At 54.8% G+C, this 13,197-nt stretch overlaps 1 protein-coding gene across 1 annotated transcript; it reads right to left on the reverse strand.

The window, feature by feature from the left end:
• Nucleotides 1-1,950: 1,950 nt before the first annotated feature.
• On the reverse strand, nucleotides 1,951-13,101 carry LOC119937203 (thymidine phosphorylase). Its single transcript, XM_038756863.1, has 10 exons — nucleotides 13,019-13,101; nucleotides 11,827-11,961; nucleotides 10,770-10,972; nucleotides 10,575-10,673; nucleotides 9,071-9,200; nucleotides 8,834-8,952; nucleotides 4,075-4,237; nucleotides 3,667-3,897; nucleotides 3,388-3,528; nucleotides 1,951-3,100 (listed from the first exon to the last, which is right to left on the reverse strand). The coding sequence occupies exons 1-10, from the start codon at nucleotides 13,044-13,046 to the stop codon at nucleotides 2,937-2,939; spliced, it is 1,413 nt and encodes a 470-aa protein (XP_038612791.1). The 5' UTR covers nucleotides 13,047-13,101; the 3' UTR covers nucleotides 1,951-2,936.
• Between the last annotated feature and the right edge of the window lie 96 nt (nucleotides 13,102-13,197).

Below are 13,197 nucleotides of genomic sequence, written 5' to 3' on the forward strand. Positions count from 1 at the left end.
GGCGCCGGCGGGGACCGGGGACCGGGGACCGGCTCCCCGCTCCCCCTCGCTCCCTCCGACCCCGGAGTCCCCGCCGGTGACCGTGGAAGCTGCGGAAGCGGCACGGCGAAGGGCGCATGCGCGGGGGCTCGGCGCCGGGCGGGGGCGGGAGGGGGCCGGCGGCGCAGGCGCGGGCGCACGCCCCCTCCGGCCGCTCGAGGGACTCCGTCCGTGTGACCTTGGGGGGGGCGGGGGGCCCGGCGGGCGGGCGAGCGGGCCCTTCCGGCCCCACGGCTTTGGGTTTGGGGCACCGGCTGCGACGGTTAGCCTTTGGCCGCTTGGGGTGACGGGTACCCTTTCCTTTTTTTAATGGGATTTCTTAGGCGCTTACTTAGACTTAGACTAAGCAGGCGCTTACCAATCAATCTGCGCATCGGGCAGAAACTCCTCACCCTGGGCTTCAAGGCTGTCCATCCATCCATCCATCCCCTCGCCCCCTCCTACCTCACCTCCCTTCTCTCCCTCTGCAGCCCAGCCCGCACCCTCCGCCGCTAATCTCCTCACCGTTAGGCCTCGTTCTCGCCTGTCCCGCCATCGACCCCCGGCCCACGTCCTCCCCCGGGCCTGGAATGCCCCCAATCCCTCTACCCATCCGCCAAGCTAGCTCTCTTCCTCCCTTCAAGGCCCTACTGAGAGCTCATCTCCTCCAGGAGGCCTTCCCAGACTGAGCCCCTTCCTTCCTCTCCCCCTCGTCCCCCTCTCCATCCCCCCATCTTACCTCCTTCCCTTCCCCACAGCATCCGTATATATGTTTGCACATATTTATTACTCTATTTATTTTACTTGTACATATCTATTCTATTTATTTTATTTTGTTAGCATGTTTGGTTTTGTGCTCTGTCTCCCCCTTCTAGACTGTGAGCCCGCTGTTGGGTAGGGACTGTCTCTACGTGTTGCCGACTTGTACTTCCCAAGCGCTTAGTACAGTGCTCTGCACACAGTAAGCGCTCAATAAATACGATTGATTGATTAGACTGTGAGCTCACTGTTGGGTAGGGACTGTCTCTATATGTTGCCGACTTGTACTTCCCAAGCACTTAGTACAGTGCTCTGCACACAGTAAGCACTCAATAAATACGATTGATTGATTTGTGGCAGGCACTGTATTAAGCATTAGGGTAGAGACAAGGTAAACACATTGGACCCAGTCCATGTCCCACGTGGGGCTCCCTATCTTATTCCTCATTTTACAGATGAGGCAACTGAGGCACAGCAAAGTAAAGCGACTCACCCAAGGTACCACAACAGGCAAGCGTCGGACGAGGATTAGAACACGGGTCCTTCTGGACTCCCGGGGCTATGCACTATCCACTAACCCGTGCTGCTTCCTAATTTACCTCAATGATTTCTTACTGCAACCCAGCATGCTTCAGTACTTCAACCCCAAATTACGCACCGTTTCTCTATCTCATCTATCTTTCCACTGACCCCTTACCCAGGTCCTCCCCCCTCCCCCTTAACCGACAGATGATCCGTCTGGGTTCTAATCCCGACTCCGCCACTTTTCATTCAATCGTATTTATTGAGCACTTACTGTGTGCAGAGCACTGTACTAAGCGCTTGGGAAGTACAAGTTGGCAACATATAGAGACCGTCCCTACCCAACAGCGGGCTCACAGTCTAGCTGCTTGTCTGCTGTGTGACCTTGGGTAAATCACTTCACTTCTCTCTACCTCAGTTACCTCATCTGTAAAATGGGGATTAAGATTGTGAGCCCTGTGTGGGGCGGGGACTGTGTCCAATCTGATTAGCTTTAATCTATCCAGTGCTTAGTACAGTACTTGGCACATAGTAAGCACCTAACAAATACCATTTTAAAAAAGGCCTGCCCTGGCTAAGTAATTTATTTTAATGTCTGCCTCCCCTGCTAGACTTTAAGCACTTTATGGCAGAGAACATATCCACCGACTCTGTTGTACTATTCCCAAGCGCTTAGTACGGTGCTGTGCCACAGCGCTCAATGAATACCGTTGACTGATTGACGGGATCAGGTGGCAGGGGATGGCTGATGGAATAGGGGAAAGGCACTGTGGCATAAGGGGAACAGCAGCCGGATCCGAAGAGGAGAGTCTGGAATACCAGGGTGAACAGTGAGTACCTGAGAAAGCAGAGTCCTTTTGGCCAACCACCTCTGACCCCTGCCTCACATCTTTCCTCCAATTGGAACTCACTCCCCCTTCAAGTCACCTCACCCCGGCCTTCTGTGTCTTCGCAACTCTTCTGAAATCACTCCTCCAGGAGGTCTTTCCTGATTAATCGCCACCCAAGTGGGTCCATCCAGCAGCTGCCCTCAGGACTCACGCACATTCTCTACCTTTGTTAACTGACATTTATCTGTTTGTCATTCTGTACATTTCCTATCAAGAGATGCTGTGGTTTGAAATGACTTACGTTTGCAACCGTGGCCCTGGTAGATCGTGAGCTTCTTGAGGGCAGGGACCAAATTCTATTCTCCAAGAAGGTAGTATAGGTTTCAATAAACACTACTGATTGATTGACCTCTTTCTGCCCCAGAACCAGAGCGGGGATAGAGGAACTGAAAACAGGATGAGTGCCAGGCCCCAAGCCCCAGCCCCCAGGTGATGAGGGTGGCTCCAAGGATCTCTCCTGTAGACCAGGAGGCCGGAGCGATACCGAGGTGGGGCAGAAAACCAGGTAGTGGGGGAGAGGCTGCTGTGGTGCCCGCTGTCAATGCCACTGTAGTGGTGATATCCCCTTGGCCAGCCCAACGCCTCCCCAGCTCGGGAGAGAAAGAAGTTCTGCTGGCCATCCCTCAGGTTGCTGGGTCATTTGTGTTGCTGAATCTGCCAGCCAGAGTACATATTTATTAAGAGCTTATTCTATGCCAAACCTTTGCTGAACCCGCTTGTGATGCCCAAGGTTAAGCCACCAGTGGGTCAGTCCTGTGGGCAGCTGGTGGTCGGTGGCAGAACCAGCTCGAATACGGGCTGGGGGGTGGGGAAGGGTGGCCTGGAGGACAACTTCAATGCTGACTGCAGAGTGCGGCGCTGGGTTTCACTCAGGGCAGGGGCTGCGTGGTGGAGCCTCAGCCAGGGAGTCCCTGAGGGGAGAGGAGGGGCACCGGGAGTCACAGAGGGGAGGAGGAGGAGAGAGATGGAGCACTGGGAGTCACAGAGGAGGGGGAGGGATGGGAGAGTCACAGGGAGGAGTGAGAAGGATGGGGAGAGACACAGAGGAGTAGGGAGGGGAGGGGGAGGGTCACAGAGAGAAGCAGGAGGGGATGGGGGAATCAAAGAAGAGGGGAGAGCGGACTGGGGAAGTCACAGAGAGGGCTGCCTTCAGTGCCAGGGCCCAGTCTGTCTCTCATCTCAACCTCCGGTCACTCACCTGCATTCAGCCGCTGCCCCACACTGACCAGCACCTCGGCCCCAACGCTGAGGTCCAGGGGCTGCCCAGCCCTGCTCCGTCCCGCTCCCAGCTCCTGCAGGACCTGGGCCAGGGGCAGTGCCCTCACCTGCTCCACTGTGCCTGGGGAAGGGAGGGAAGGGCAGGGGAGTTGGGGGGGGGGGGATGGGCCTTTGAGAGGAGGAACCTCTTGGGCTCCTTCCAAGCCCGTCCCTCTCCCCAGCCTTGGCTTTGGCCCCATTCGGCAGCTGCCGGTCTCACCGTCAGAAGGGGCGCACAGCTCCTCCTGGGTGGGGGCACTAGGCAGCAGCCGTCTCCGAGCCGCCCCAGGGCCGGAGCACAGAGCCCGGGCCACCGAGGCCGTGACCCCCTGGCCCTGCAGCATGGCTTGGAACCGGTCCAGGGCCGAGCCATCATCCAGGGTCGTGGCCACCCGAGCTGCTCCCTGAGCCACTGTTGGTTCTGATCCACACAGCCATAGCAGGGTGCCACCTGAGGGAGAGAGAGAGAGAGGGTGGGGGAAGGGATGGCTGGGGGCCCTGTCCACTGGGAACGATTCCCTCTTAAAAGAGGCGGGCCGAGAGGGCAGGAGGGTGTTTAGGGGATCCCCTGCCTGTTAGGGGCCGGGCAGGGACTTCTTCCCTCTCCCAGTTGTTACCCTCCTCGTACCGATTTGGGTGACGAGGTCCCGCAAGTCGGGGGGGCCTGCGCCTTCCAGACACTCCAGTGCTTCCTCCACTTCCAGGGCGTGGCCCACCCGTCGCCCCACGGGCCCCTCCATGGCGGTCAGCACAGCGGCCACACGCAGGCCCAGCTGGGACCCCACCTCCACCTGGAGAGAGAGGTAGGGGAGATTATCCTTCTGCTCTACCTGTTGAAACCCCCCCACCCCCGAAAACAGACCTGGAGAGAGAAATGGGGGCTCACCCTGCTGTCCCACTGGTTAGCCCCCCCCCCCCCCGAACCCACCTAGAGAGATGGGGAAGGTGCACCGTGTTGTCCTAGCTGCTGAGACCACCCTCCCAACGCCCCACCCACGCAAGACTGTAAACTCCCTGTGGGCAGGGAATGTGACTGTTTAGTGTCGTAGTGTACACTCCCAAGCACTTAATACAGTTCTCTGCCACAGTAAGTGCTCAATAAATACAACTGAATTAATGAATGAATTAACCTGGTGAGAGAAGGGGGGCGTTCACTCTGCTGTTATACCTGTTAACCCCCTCAATACACCCAAAGAGAGAGGGGATCATCATGACATGCAACCTTCTGGCACCGCCTCCCCCACCCCCTCCCCCCCCCCCCAGAGCAAGGAGGTCACCCTTCTGCCCTTCTCTGTCTGCTACTGGTCTTGACCCATGTCCTCTCTCTCACATGTACGGGTTGGGCTGTTCTTCCTATTGGAAGTTGGTGCCGAGAATGGGGACCAATCGATAAATCAAATCAATCATCCATCCCCTGTCTGAAAAGACTGATGTGAATTTGACTCTGTTCCACACTGGTCTGGGCCAGCAGCTTTTCTCCCACTGCTGTAGACAGAGCTATTCTGTCCTTCTGCTGCTGCTGCCTCCCTACATTGGTCAGTCTTTTTTTATTTTTAACATAGTATTTGTTAAGCACTTACTATATGCCAGTCACTGTTCTAAGCACTGGGGTAAATAAAAAGTAATCAGGTTGGACACAGTCCATTGTCCCGGATGGAGCTCAGTCTTAAAACCCACTTTACAGATGAGATAACAGAGGCCCAGAGAAGTGAAGTGACTTGCCCAAGGTCACATAGCAGACAAGTGGTGGAGGTGGGATTGGAATCCAGGTCCTTCTGGCTCCCAGTCTGTCTGCTGTTGCTGCTCTCTTCAGAGCAGGTCGATTGTTCTGTCTGTCCATCTGCTGCTGTTACTCTCCCCCGACCTGGTCAGTCTTATCCATCTGCTGCTCTTACTCTCCCCCTAGCTAGTCTGTTTGTCTGCTGTTGCTGTTGCTGTCTCCCTAGCCGTTGGGTCTGTCTGACTGCTGTTCCTGCTGTGTTCCTAGCCCGTCAGTCAGTCTGTCTGCTGCTGCTGTTACTGTCTCCCTAGCCGGTCTGCTTGCCTGTCTGTCTGTTTGTCTGCTGCTGTTACCATTGCCCTAGTCTTTCTGCTGCCGTCTCTCTACCTACCTCCCCCTTCCCATCCTGACAGGCGATCACTCTCCCCACCTCCAAAACTTTGGTAAAATCATAGCTCCTCCAAGAGGCCTTCCTTGACTAAACCCTCATGTCCTCTTCTTCCTCTCCCTTCCGCGTCACCTTCACACTTAGATTTGCACCCTTTATTCATCCCGCCTTCAGTCCCACGGCACTTAGGTACACATCTGTAATTATTTATACTACTGTCTGTCTCCCCCTCTAGACTAAGCTCCTTGTGGGCAGGGAACATGTCCACCAACTCTCTTGTATTGTACTCTTCCAAGGGCTCAATAAGTACCACTGATTGATTGGTCGGTCTGCCTGTCTGCTGCTGCTACCCCCATCTCTTGAACCATCTCAGCTGGCTCCAGAGGTCCAGATTGGGCTTCCCTGGCTTCCAGCCTGCAGGTGCCCTCCCAGCTCACCACTCAGCAGCTGCTTGGATGTCCTGCTGCCACCTATTCCCCACACCCATCCAGTCCAACAGGACCTTTTAGCCATGAGCAGGGCATGGTGTTGGTGCTGGTGAGCTGACGGCATTCTGGGCCCTTGGGGTGGGGGTGGGGGGCAGGGGTGGCGGTCCCATCCTGCTGTGTGGAGCTGAGGGGGGCCAGAGGTGGCATCGGGGAGGGGACCCTGCTCCAGGAACTGATTGTGTCTTCTGTAGCAGGCCCTGGCCTCCCAGCCCTAGGGGAGGCCCCGTTGCCACCATCTTCTGCCTGTCGATCTGCCAGACCCTGTGCTGGCCTTTCAGATTCTGTTTTCTCCTTCTCTGCTTTCTCAGTGCATGGCTGGAGAAGGCAACAGAATCCACTAGCAGGATCAGGCTGTGTGTTGTCAATGAAAGTCTCCCTTGAGCAGAAAGTTCTCTGAGCGCACCCTGGCTCACCCCATGCTCCCTTCGGTCTAACCGCCCATCTCTGGTACGGAGGTTGAGGCAATGTGCCCACCTGCACGCCTGCTGGTATGTCTATCTCCAAAGCACAGCCCTGGGCACTTTGGGAGTGAGCGATAAAAGGAAGCACAGCTCGCACATGTCTTCTCAAGCATGTGTGTCCAGAGCACAGACTGCAGCCCCAGCAGCATTAGCAGCCTGTCCAGACTAATGGTCTCTAAGACATGCCATGTTACGCACAGCTTGTGGAGGTGGAAGTTTCCCCAGGAAACTGGGAGCCCTGTTGCGCAAGACCCTTCAGGACAGTGCCAAGCGCTTAGTACAGTGCCAAGCACTTTGTACAGTGTCAAGCGCTTAGTACAGTGCTCTGCACACAGTAAGCACTCAATAAATACGACTGATTGACAGTGATCTTGCCTACCACCTGCACACAGCAGGTGCTCAGTAAAGACTATTTATTGGCCTACTGATTAATTGAAAAGCAGCACGACCTCTGGAAAGAGCACAGGGCTGGGTCTCCCCCTCAAGACTGTAAGCTCGTGGTGGACAAGGAACGTATCTACCAACTCTGTTATATCGTACTTTCCCAAGTGCTTACTACAGTGATCTGCACACTATAAGCACTTAGTAAATATCATTGACTGATTGATTGATTGAGTCTGGGGATCTAGATTCTCATCCCAGCTCTGCCACTTGTCTTCTATATGACCTTGGGCAAGAGACTTAACTTCTCTGAGCCTCAAGTTTCCTCATCTATAAAATGGGGATTCAATACTCATTCTCCCTCCCTCTCAGTCTGTGAGCCCCATCTGGGATAGGATCTGTGTCCAATCAATCAGTCATATTTACTGAGCACTTACTGTAGCAGTACACTGAACTAAGTGCTTGGGAGTACACAATAAAACAGAATTGATAGACATGTTTCCTGCCCAAACAAGTTTACAGTATAGAGGGGCAGACAGACATTAATATAAATAAATAAATAAATTATGGATATGTGTATAAGTGTTGAGGGACTGAGAGAGTAGTGAATCAAGGGTGCTCCAAGTGCAAGGATGACTTAGAAGGGAGTGGGAGTGGAGGAAATGTGGACTTAGTCTGGCCTTAGTCAGTGTCCCATCTGATGATCCTGTATCTACCCCAGCTTTTAGTTCAGAGCTTGGTAAAGCGTAAATGCTTCACAAATACCATAATTATCAATTACTGTTATTCCACTCTCCCTCCAGGCCCTGTGGTAACAAATCAGCTCCAATTTCCTGATTCATTCCCACCTCCAGCGATTATGTCCCACAGAGTGACCGGCTGCACCAGGGGGCCGATGTCTGGGAGACCAGTTCGTCCACACAAACACACACATACACACACGTCAGTCATTCAATCAATCACTGTTATTTATTGAGTACTTACTGAGTGCAGAGCACTGTACTAAAAGCTTGGGAAAGTCCCATCTTGTTAAAAGACATGATCCCTGCCCTCAAGGGCCTTTCAGTCTAGCAGGGAGTGAATGGGGAGGGGATACAAACACTTAAACTATAAGAAGGGGAAGAAATAGAGTCAAAATCTGGACATTGTTATTGCTACGCAAGTGCTATGAGGCGGGTGGTGGAGGATACCCAAGATCGGGACTAGGGAGATAGACACGTGCACACATCTTCCCTCATGACCACATCTATCCACACATCCACCCCGAGATACGGTCACCTTTATCCACTGGGGCTTGCATGCCTGCCCAAAGTGGCAGCCATCCTTGCATCAGTCCAGCCAGCCAGCTGCCTATCCATCCATCTATGCAGCCAGCCAGCCAGCCAGCCATCATCCAGCCCATGATCATCATCATCAATCGTATTTATTGAGCGCTTACTGTGTGCAGAGCACTGTACTAAGCGCTTGGGAAGTACAAGTTGGCAACATATAGAGACAGTCCCTACCCAACAGTGGGCTCACAGTCTAAAAGGGGGAGACAAAACCAAACATACTAACAAAATAAAATAAATAGAATAGATATGTACAAGCAAAATAAATAAATAAATAGAGTAATAAATGTGTACAAACATATATACATATACACAGGTGCTGTGGGGAAGGGAAGGAGGTAAGATGGGGGGATGGAGAGAGGGACGAGGGGGAGAGGAAGGAAGGGGCTCAGTGTGGGAAGGCCTCCTGGAGGAGGTGAGCTCTCAGTAGGGCCTTGAAGGGAGGAAGAGAGCTAGCTTGGTGGATGGGCGGAGGGAGGGCATTCCAGGCCCGGGGGATGACGTGGGCCGGGGGTCGATGGCGGGACAGGCGCCATCAGTCACAGTCCATCCTTTTGTCCATCCATTTATCCAGCCAGCCAACCATCTACCTAGCCAGCCAGCCAGCCAGCCACTTACCAGGGTCTCTGCAAGTTCTCGGGCCTGTTTCAGGCTGGGGAACAGAGCGGCCTCTCCGAACTTCACGTCCAGGATGAGGGCGGACAAGCTTTCCACCACCTTCTTGCTGAGAATGGATGCTGATGGGGGGAACGAGAGGGGAGGTGGGCGGGACCCTTTAGGAGGTGCCCACACTGGGGGGAGCAGGGGAGGGGTGGGGGTCTGGGGCCGGGGGAGGCCGGAGGTGGCGGGGCTTACCAGTGATGAGCGAGCGGCTGTCCACAGTGGCCGTCATGTCACGTGCAGCGTACAGGACTCTGTCCGCGGGGACCAACTCTTGGCTCTGGCCCACGATGCAGCAGCCCACGTGCTCCAATAGCTCCCGCATCTGGGATCCCCACGGTACCTTGACCCTCCTGGCCGCAGGGTCCCAGCCCAGCCCAGCCCAGCCCAGCCCAGCCTGCCCCATCCCTCCCTCCAGGTTGGCCAGGGCCGGCTGCTCCCAGTGGGGGTGCCTCACCAGGGCATTTCCCAGCCCCCAGCCAGGTACCAAGTTATTCTGCAGGGGCGGGGGGAGGGCCGGGGGGAGGCAGAGAGATCTTCAACCTTTGAGCATTTGATATTCACCCCATCCTCAGCCCCACAGCATTTTATGAACTTATCTATGAATTATATGTTATACATTACTTATTTATATTAATGTCTTCTCCCCTTTTAGACTGCAAGTTCGTTGTGGGTTGAGAATCTGTTTACCAATGCTGTCTTATTGTACTCTCCCAAGTATTTAATACAGTGCTCTGCACACAGAGAGCACTCAATAAATACCATTGATTGATTGATTGATTGATTGATTGACTGAGGGGTCAGCTCATCGCCGAGAGCAATGGCCCTCCCCCCTGGCTTGTGTCAGACCTCTGTGGCCCAGGCTGGGATCCTCACATGGGACCAGGGCCCCCAAGGGTTAAATCAATCAATCATATTAATTGAGTTATTACTGTGTGCAGATCATTGTACTAAGCACTTGGGAGAGTACACTGTACAAATACCATAATTATTATTAATTATTATTACAGTCTAGAAGAGGAGACAGACATTAATAGAAATAAATGATTTATTTAAAGGGTGAAAGGTTGGAGATCTCCCCGGCGGGGGCCCCTAGGAGAAGAGAGATCTCTTGGGGTGAGTGAAAGGGAGGGATGGAGAGAGGAACTGGGCCTTTCTCGAGGGCTTCAGCCCAGGCACAGTGAGAGCGGCAAACAGGATGAGTTCGGTCTGGACACTGCTAGTCCCCAACTGGCCTGGCAGCGGGCCCAAGACAACAGGAAACCAAGCCCAGCTGATTCAGGCCTGATCGGCTGTCGCCTTGTTCCTTGGTGAAATTGCTTCCTCCTTGGACAGGCGCCTGCCCCACCCTCGGCCCCCACCCAGCATATTCACTCCCAGAGAGAGCCAGGCCCGGGGGCAGTGAGGAGGGACAGGGGAGAAGGGGAGATGAGCCCATCGGGGGGTTTCTGAGTGTGGGCCTGAGGGAACAGGTTCCTAAGGGGGGCGTGGGGGTGGGGGGAGGACTGGCAGGAGCTTGATGTGGTGGAAGCTGGGAAACTCCTGTACCCCTGCCCTAGCCACCTCGCCCCTCGGTGCCCCCCAAGGACCCTTCCCGATCTCTCTCCAGAGGTCCAGACAGCCCATGCAGCCCCAAGATCCCTCTCTGTGCTCCACCTCCCCACCTGCCCCCATCAGTGTCCCCCTACCCGCTACTTGCCTGCTCTGGGCTCTGGGAGACACAGAAGCCTGGCACTGCCTCCATCTTGTCCAGGGTACCGCCTGTGTGGCCCAGGCCTCGCCCACTGATCATCGGCACCTGGGGAGAAGGGAAAGTGTGAAAGACCGCCCCCACTCAACCCCCACCCCCCCGTGGCCGGGAAAGCTAGCCCCCTGCCCCAGACCCAGTTCTGACCTTGCAGCCGCAGGCAGCCAGCGCAGGGGCCAGGGCCAGGCTGACCTTGTCCCCCACACCTCCAGTCGAGTGCTTATCCACCAGACGCCCTGCCCACTCCCTTGGCCACGCAAGCTGCTTCCCGGACCCTGCCATTGCCCTTGTCAGAGCCTCCGTCTCTGCCCAGTCCATGCCCTGTAGCCGGATGGCCATCAGCATAGCGCCTGCAGACACAGGGACCCAAGGCATCTTCAGGCCCCAGTCCAGGGGCCTGGTACCACTGCCTAGTGCTGAGGCTCAGGCCCAGGCCCCAGTGCCACTGCTCAGTGCTGGGGCCCAGTGCCAAGGTATAGCTGGACCCCACTCCTCTCCCCGCCCCCGCGTTGCCTCCTGGAAGGATTATTTGGAGGGCTACTGGGCTGTGGGGATGGGGGTGAGCGGGAGGAGGTCTCGGGGAGGAGGTCTCGGGGATACCAAGGTCTCGGGGCTTCAAGGCTCTCCATCACCTCGCCCCCTCCTACCTCACCTCCCTCTCTCCTTCCACAGCCCAGCCCGCACCCTCCGCTCCTCTGCCGCTAATCTCCTCACCGTTAGGCCTCGTTCTCGCCTGTCCCGCCGTCGACCCCCAGCCCACGTCATCCCCCTGGCCTGGAATGCCCTCCCTCCGCACATCCGCCAAGCTAGCTCTCTTCCTCCCTTCAAGGCCCTACTGAGAGCTCACCTCCTCCAGGAGGTCTTCCCAGACTGAGCCCCCTCCTTTCTCTCCCCCTCCTCTCCCTCCCCATCACCCCACCTTACCTCCTTCCCCTCCTCACATCACCTGTATATATATACATATGTTTGTACATATTTATTACTCTATTTATTTTATTTGTACATATTGATTCTATTTATTTTATTTTGTTAATATGTTTTTTTTTGTTCTCTGTCTCCCACTTCTAGACTGTGAGCCCACTGTTGGGTAGGGATCGTCTCTATATGTTGCCAACTTGCACTTCCCAAGCGCTTAGTACAGTGCTCTGCACTGCACTATTTCATTGAATGAATGAATACCAATACCGATTGAATGAATGAATACCAATCTGCGTATCCTGGATGGTCCCATCCGTCACGGCCTGCACGAAGCTGAAGATCTCGTCCTCTGCAAGATGCTCCCCATCTCGCTTCTTCCGGATCAGCTCAGGTACCGGGGGTCCGGGCCTTGGGGCTGGGCCTGGGGGTGAGTTGGTCAGTGTGGGGAGCGGACTCCTCCCCAGGGTGAAAGCCAGGAACAGGCTAGAGCCATGTACCCTGGTCTTTTTGGAGTCAGGGTCTCTTGAGGAGGGTCCCTGGGTGGAGTGCCATCAAGCTCTGTTCCTCAGATTAACTTTGGCCTTCCACCGACACCATCATCATCATTATCATCAATGGTATGTATTGAGAGCATACTGTATGCAGAGCACTGTACTAAGAGCTTGGGAGAGTACAGTACAACAGGATTGGTAGACACGTTCCCTGCCCAAAGTGAGCTTGCAGTCTAGAAGCCAAGGAAGCTCTGTATCCAGTGCCCCACACTCCCCAGGCCAGCCAAGCCGGGCACTGGAAGTGAGGGAATCCATATCCCATTCCTGTTCACCTCCATCAGGATAGTCCAGGAAACTACCTGTCTCCCTCTATGTCAAACCAAGTCCATTATTCAGGGGCTGGGATAGGTCATAGGAAATTTGGATAATTTGCTTTGCCCCAGGAAGGGAAGTAGGGGTTGATGACTCACTGGGAGGAAAAGAGTCATTTTCAAAGCCCTACTTTTCCTCATCTCCCACTCCCTTCTGTGCTGCCGTGACCTGCTCCCTTTGTTCTTCCTCCTCTCAGTCCCATAGCACTTATGTACGTATCTGTAATTTTATTATTTTTATTAATACCTGGTCTCCCCCCCACCCCCGCCACCCCAAGACTTCAGTCTCATTGTGGACAGGAAATGTCACAGTTTACTGTTGTACTGTACTTTCCCAAGCGCTTAGTACACAGTGCTGTGCACACAGTAAGCGCGCAATAAATACGATTGAATGAATGAAATATGATTGAATGAATAAAAGAGTTCAGGAGATGAAGGAATCCTCAAGCTGGGAAAAGGCAACTCCGTGGCAGAAAAGAAAGATAGGCAGAGGAGTAGATAAGGGGTGAGCCAGGAAAGGAGGGGGCAAGAGTACAGTCAATGGTTAGTCAAGTTCAACCCCAGAACAAAAAGAATCCTTGACGTTGGACTCGAGAGGGGTCCCCCTTCTTACTACCTCCACTCTGCAGCCCAGGGGCTGACATCCTCCAGGTGCTTCTGCCTGACCCGAAGAGGTGACTGCGATGGAGACGACAATGAAGACGGCAGAGGAGACAGCGACGGAGGTGGCGGTAGAGACGATGGAGGAGACGGTGGTAGAGTACGCGGTGGAGACGGCCGGGACTCGGACTCTGG

This window comes from Tachyglossus aculeatus, chromosome 14, assembly GCF_015852505.1.
Source record: "Tachyglossus aculeatus isolate mTacAcu1 chromosome 14, mTacAcu1.pri, whole genome shotgun sequence".
In the NCBI taxonomy this organism is placed as follows: domain Eukaryota; kingdom Metazoa; phylum Chordata; class Mammalia; order Monotremata; family Tachyglossidae; genus Tachyglossus; species Tachyglossus aculeatus.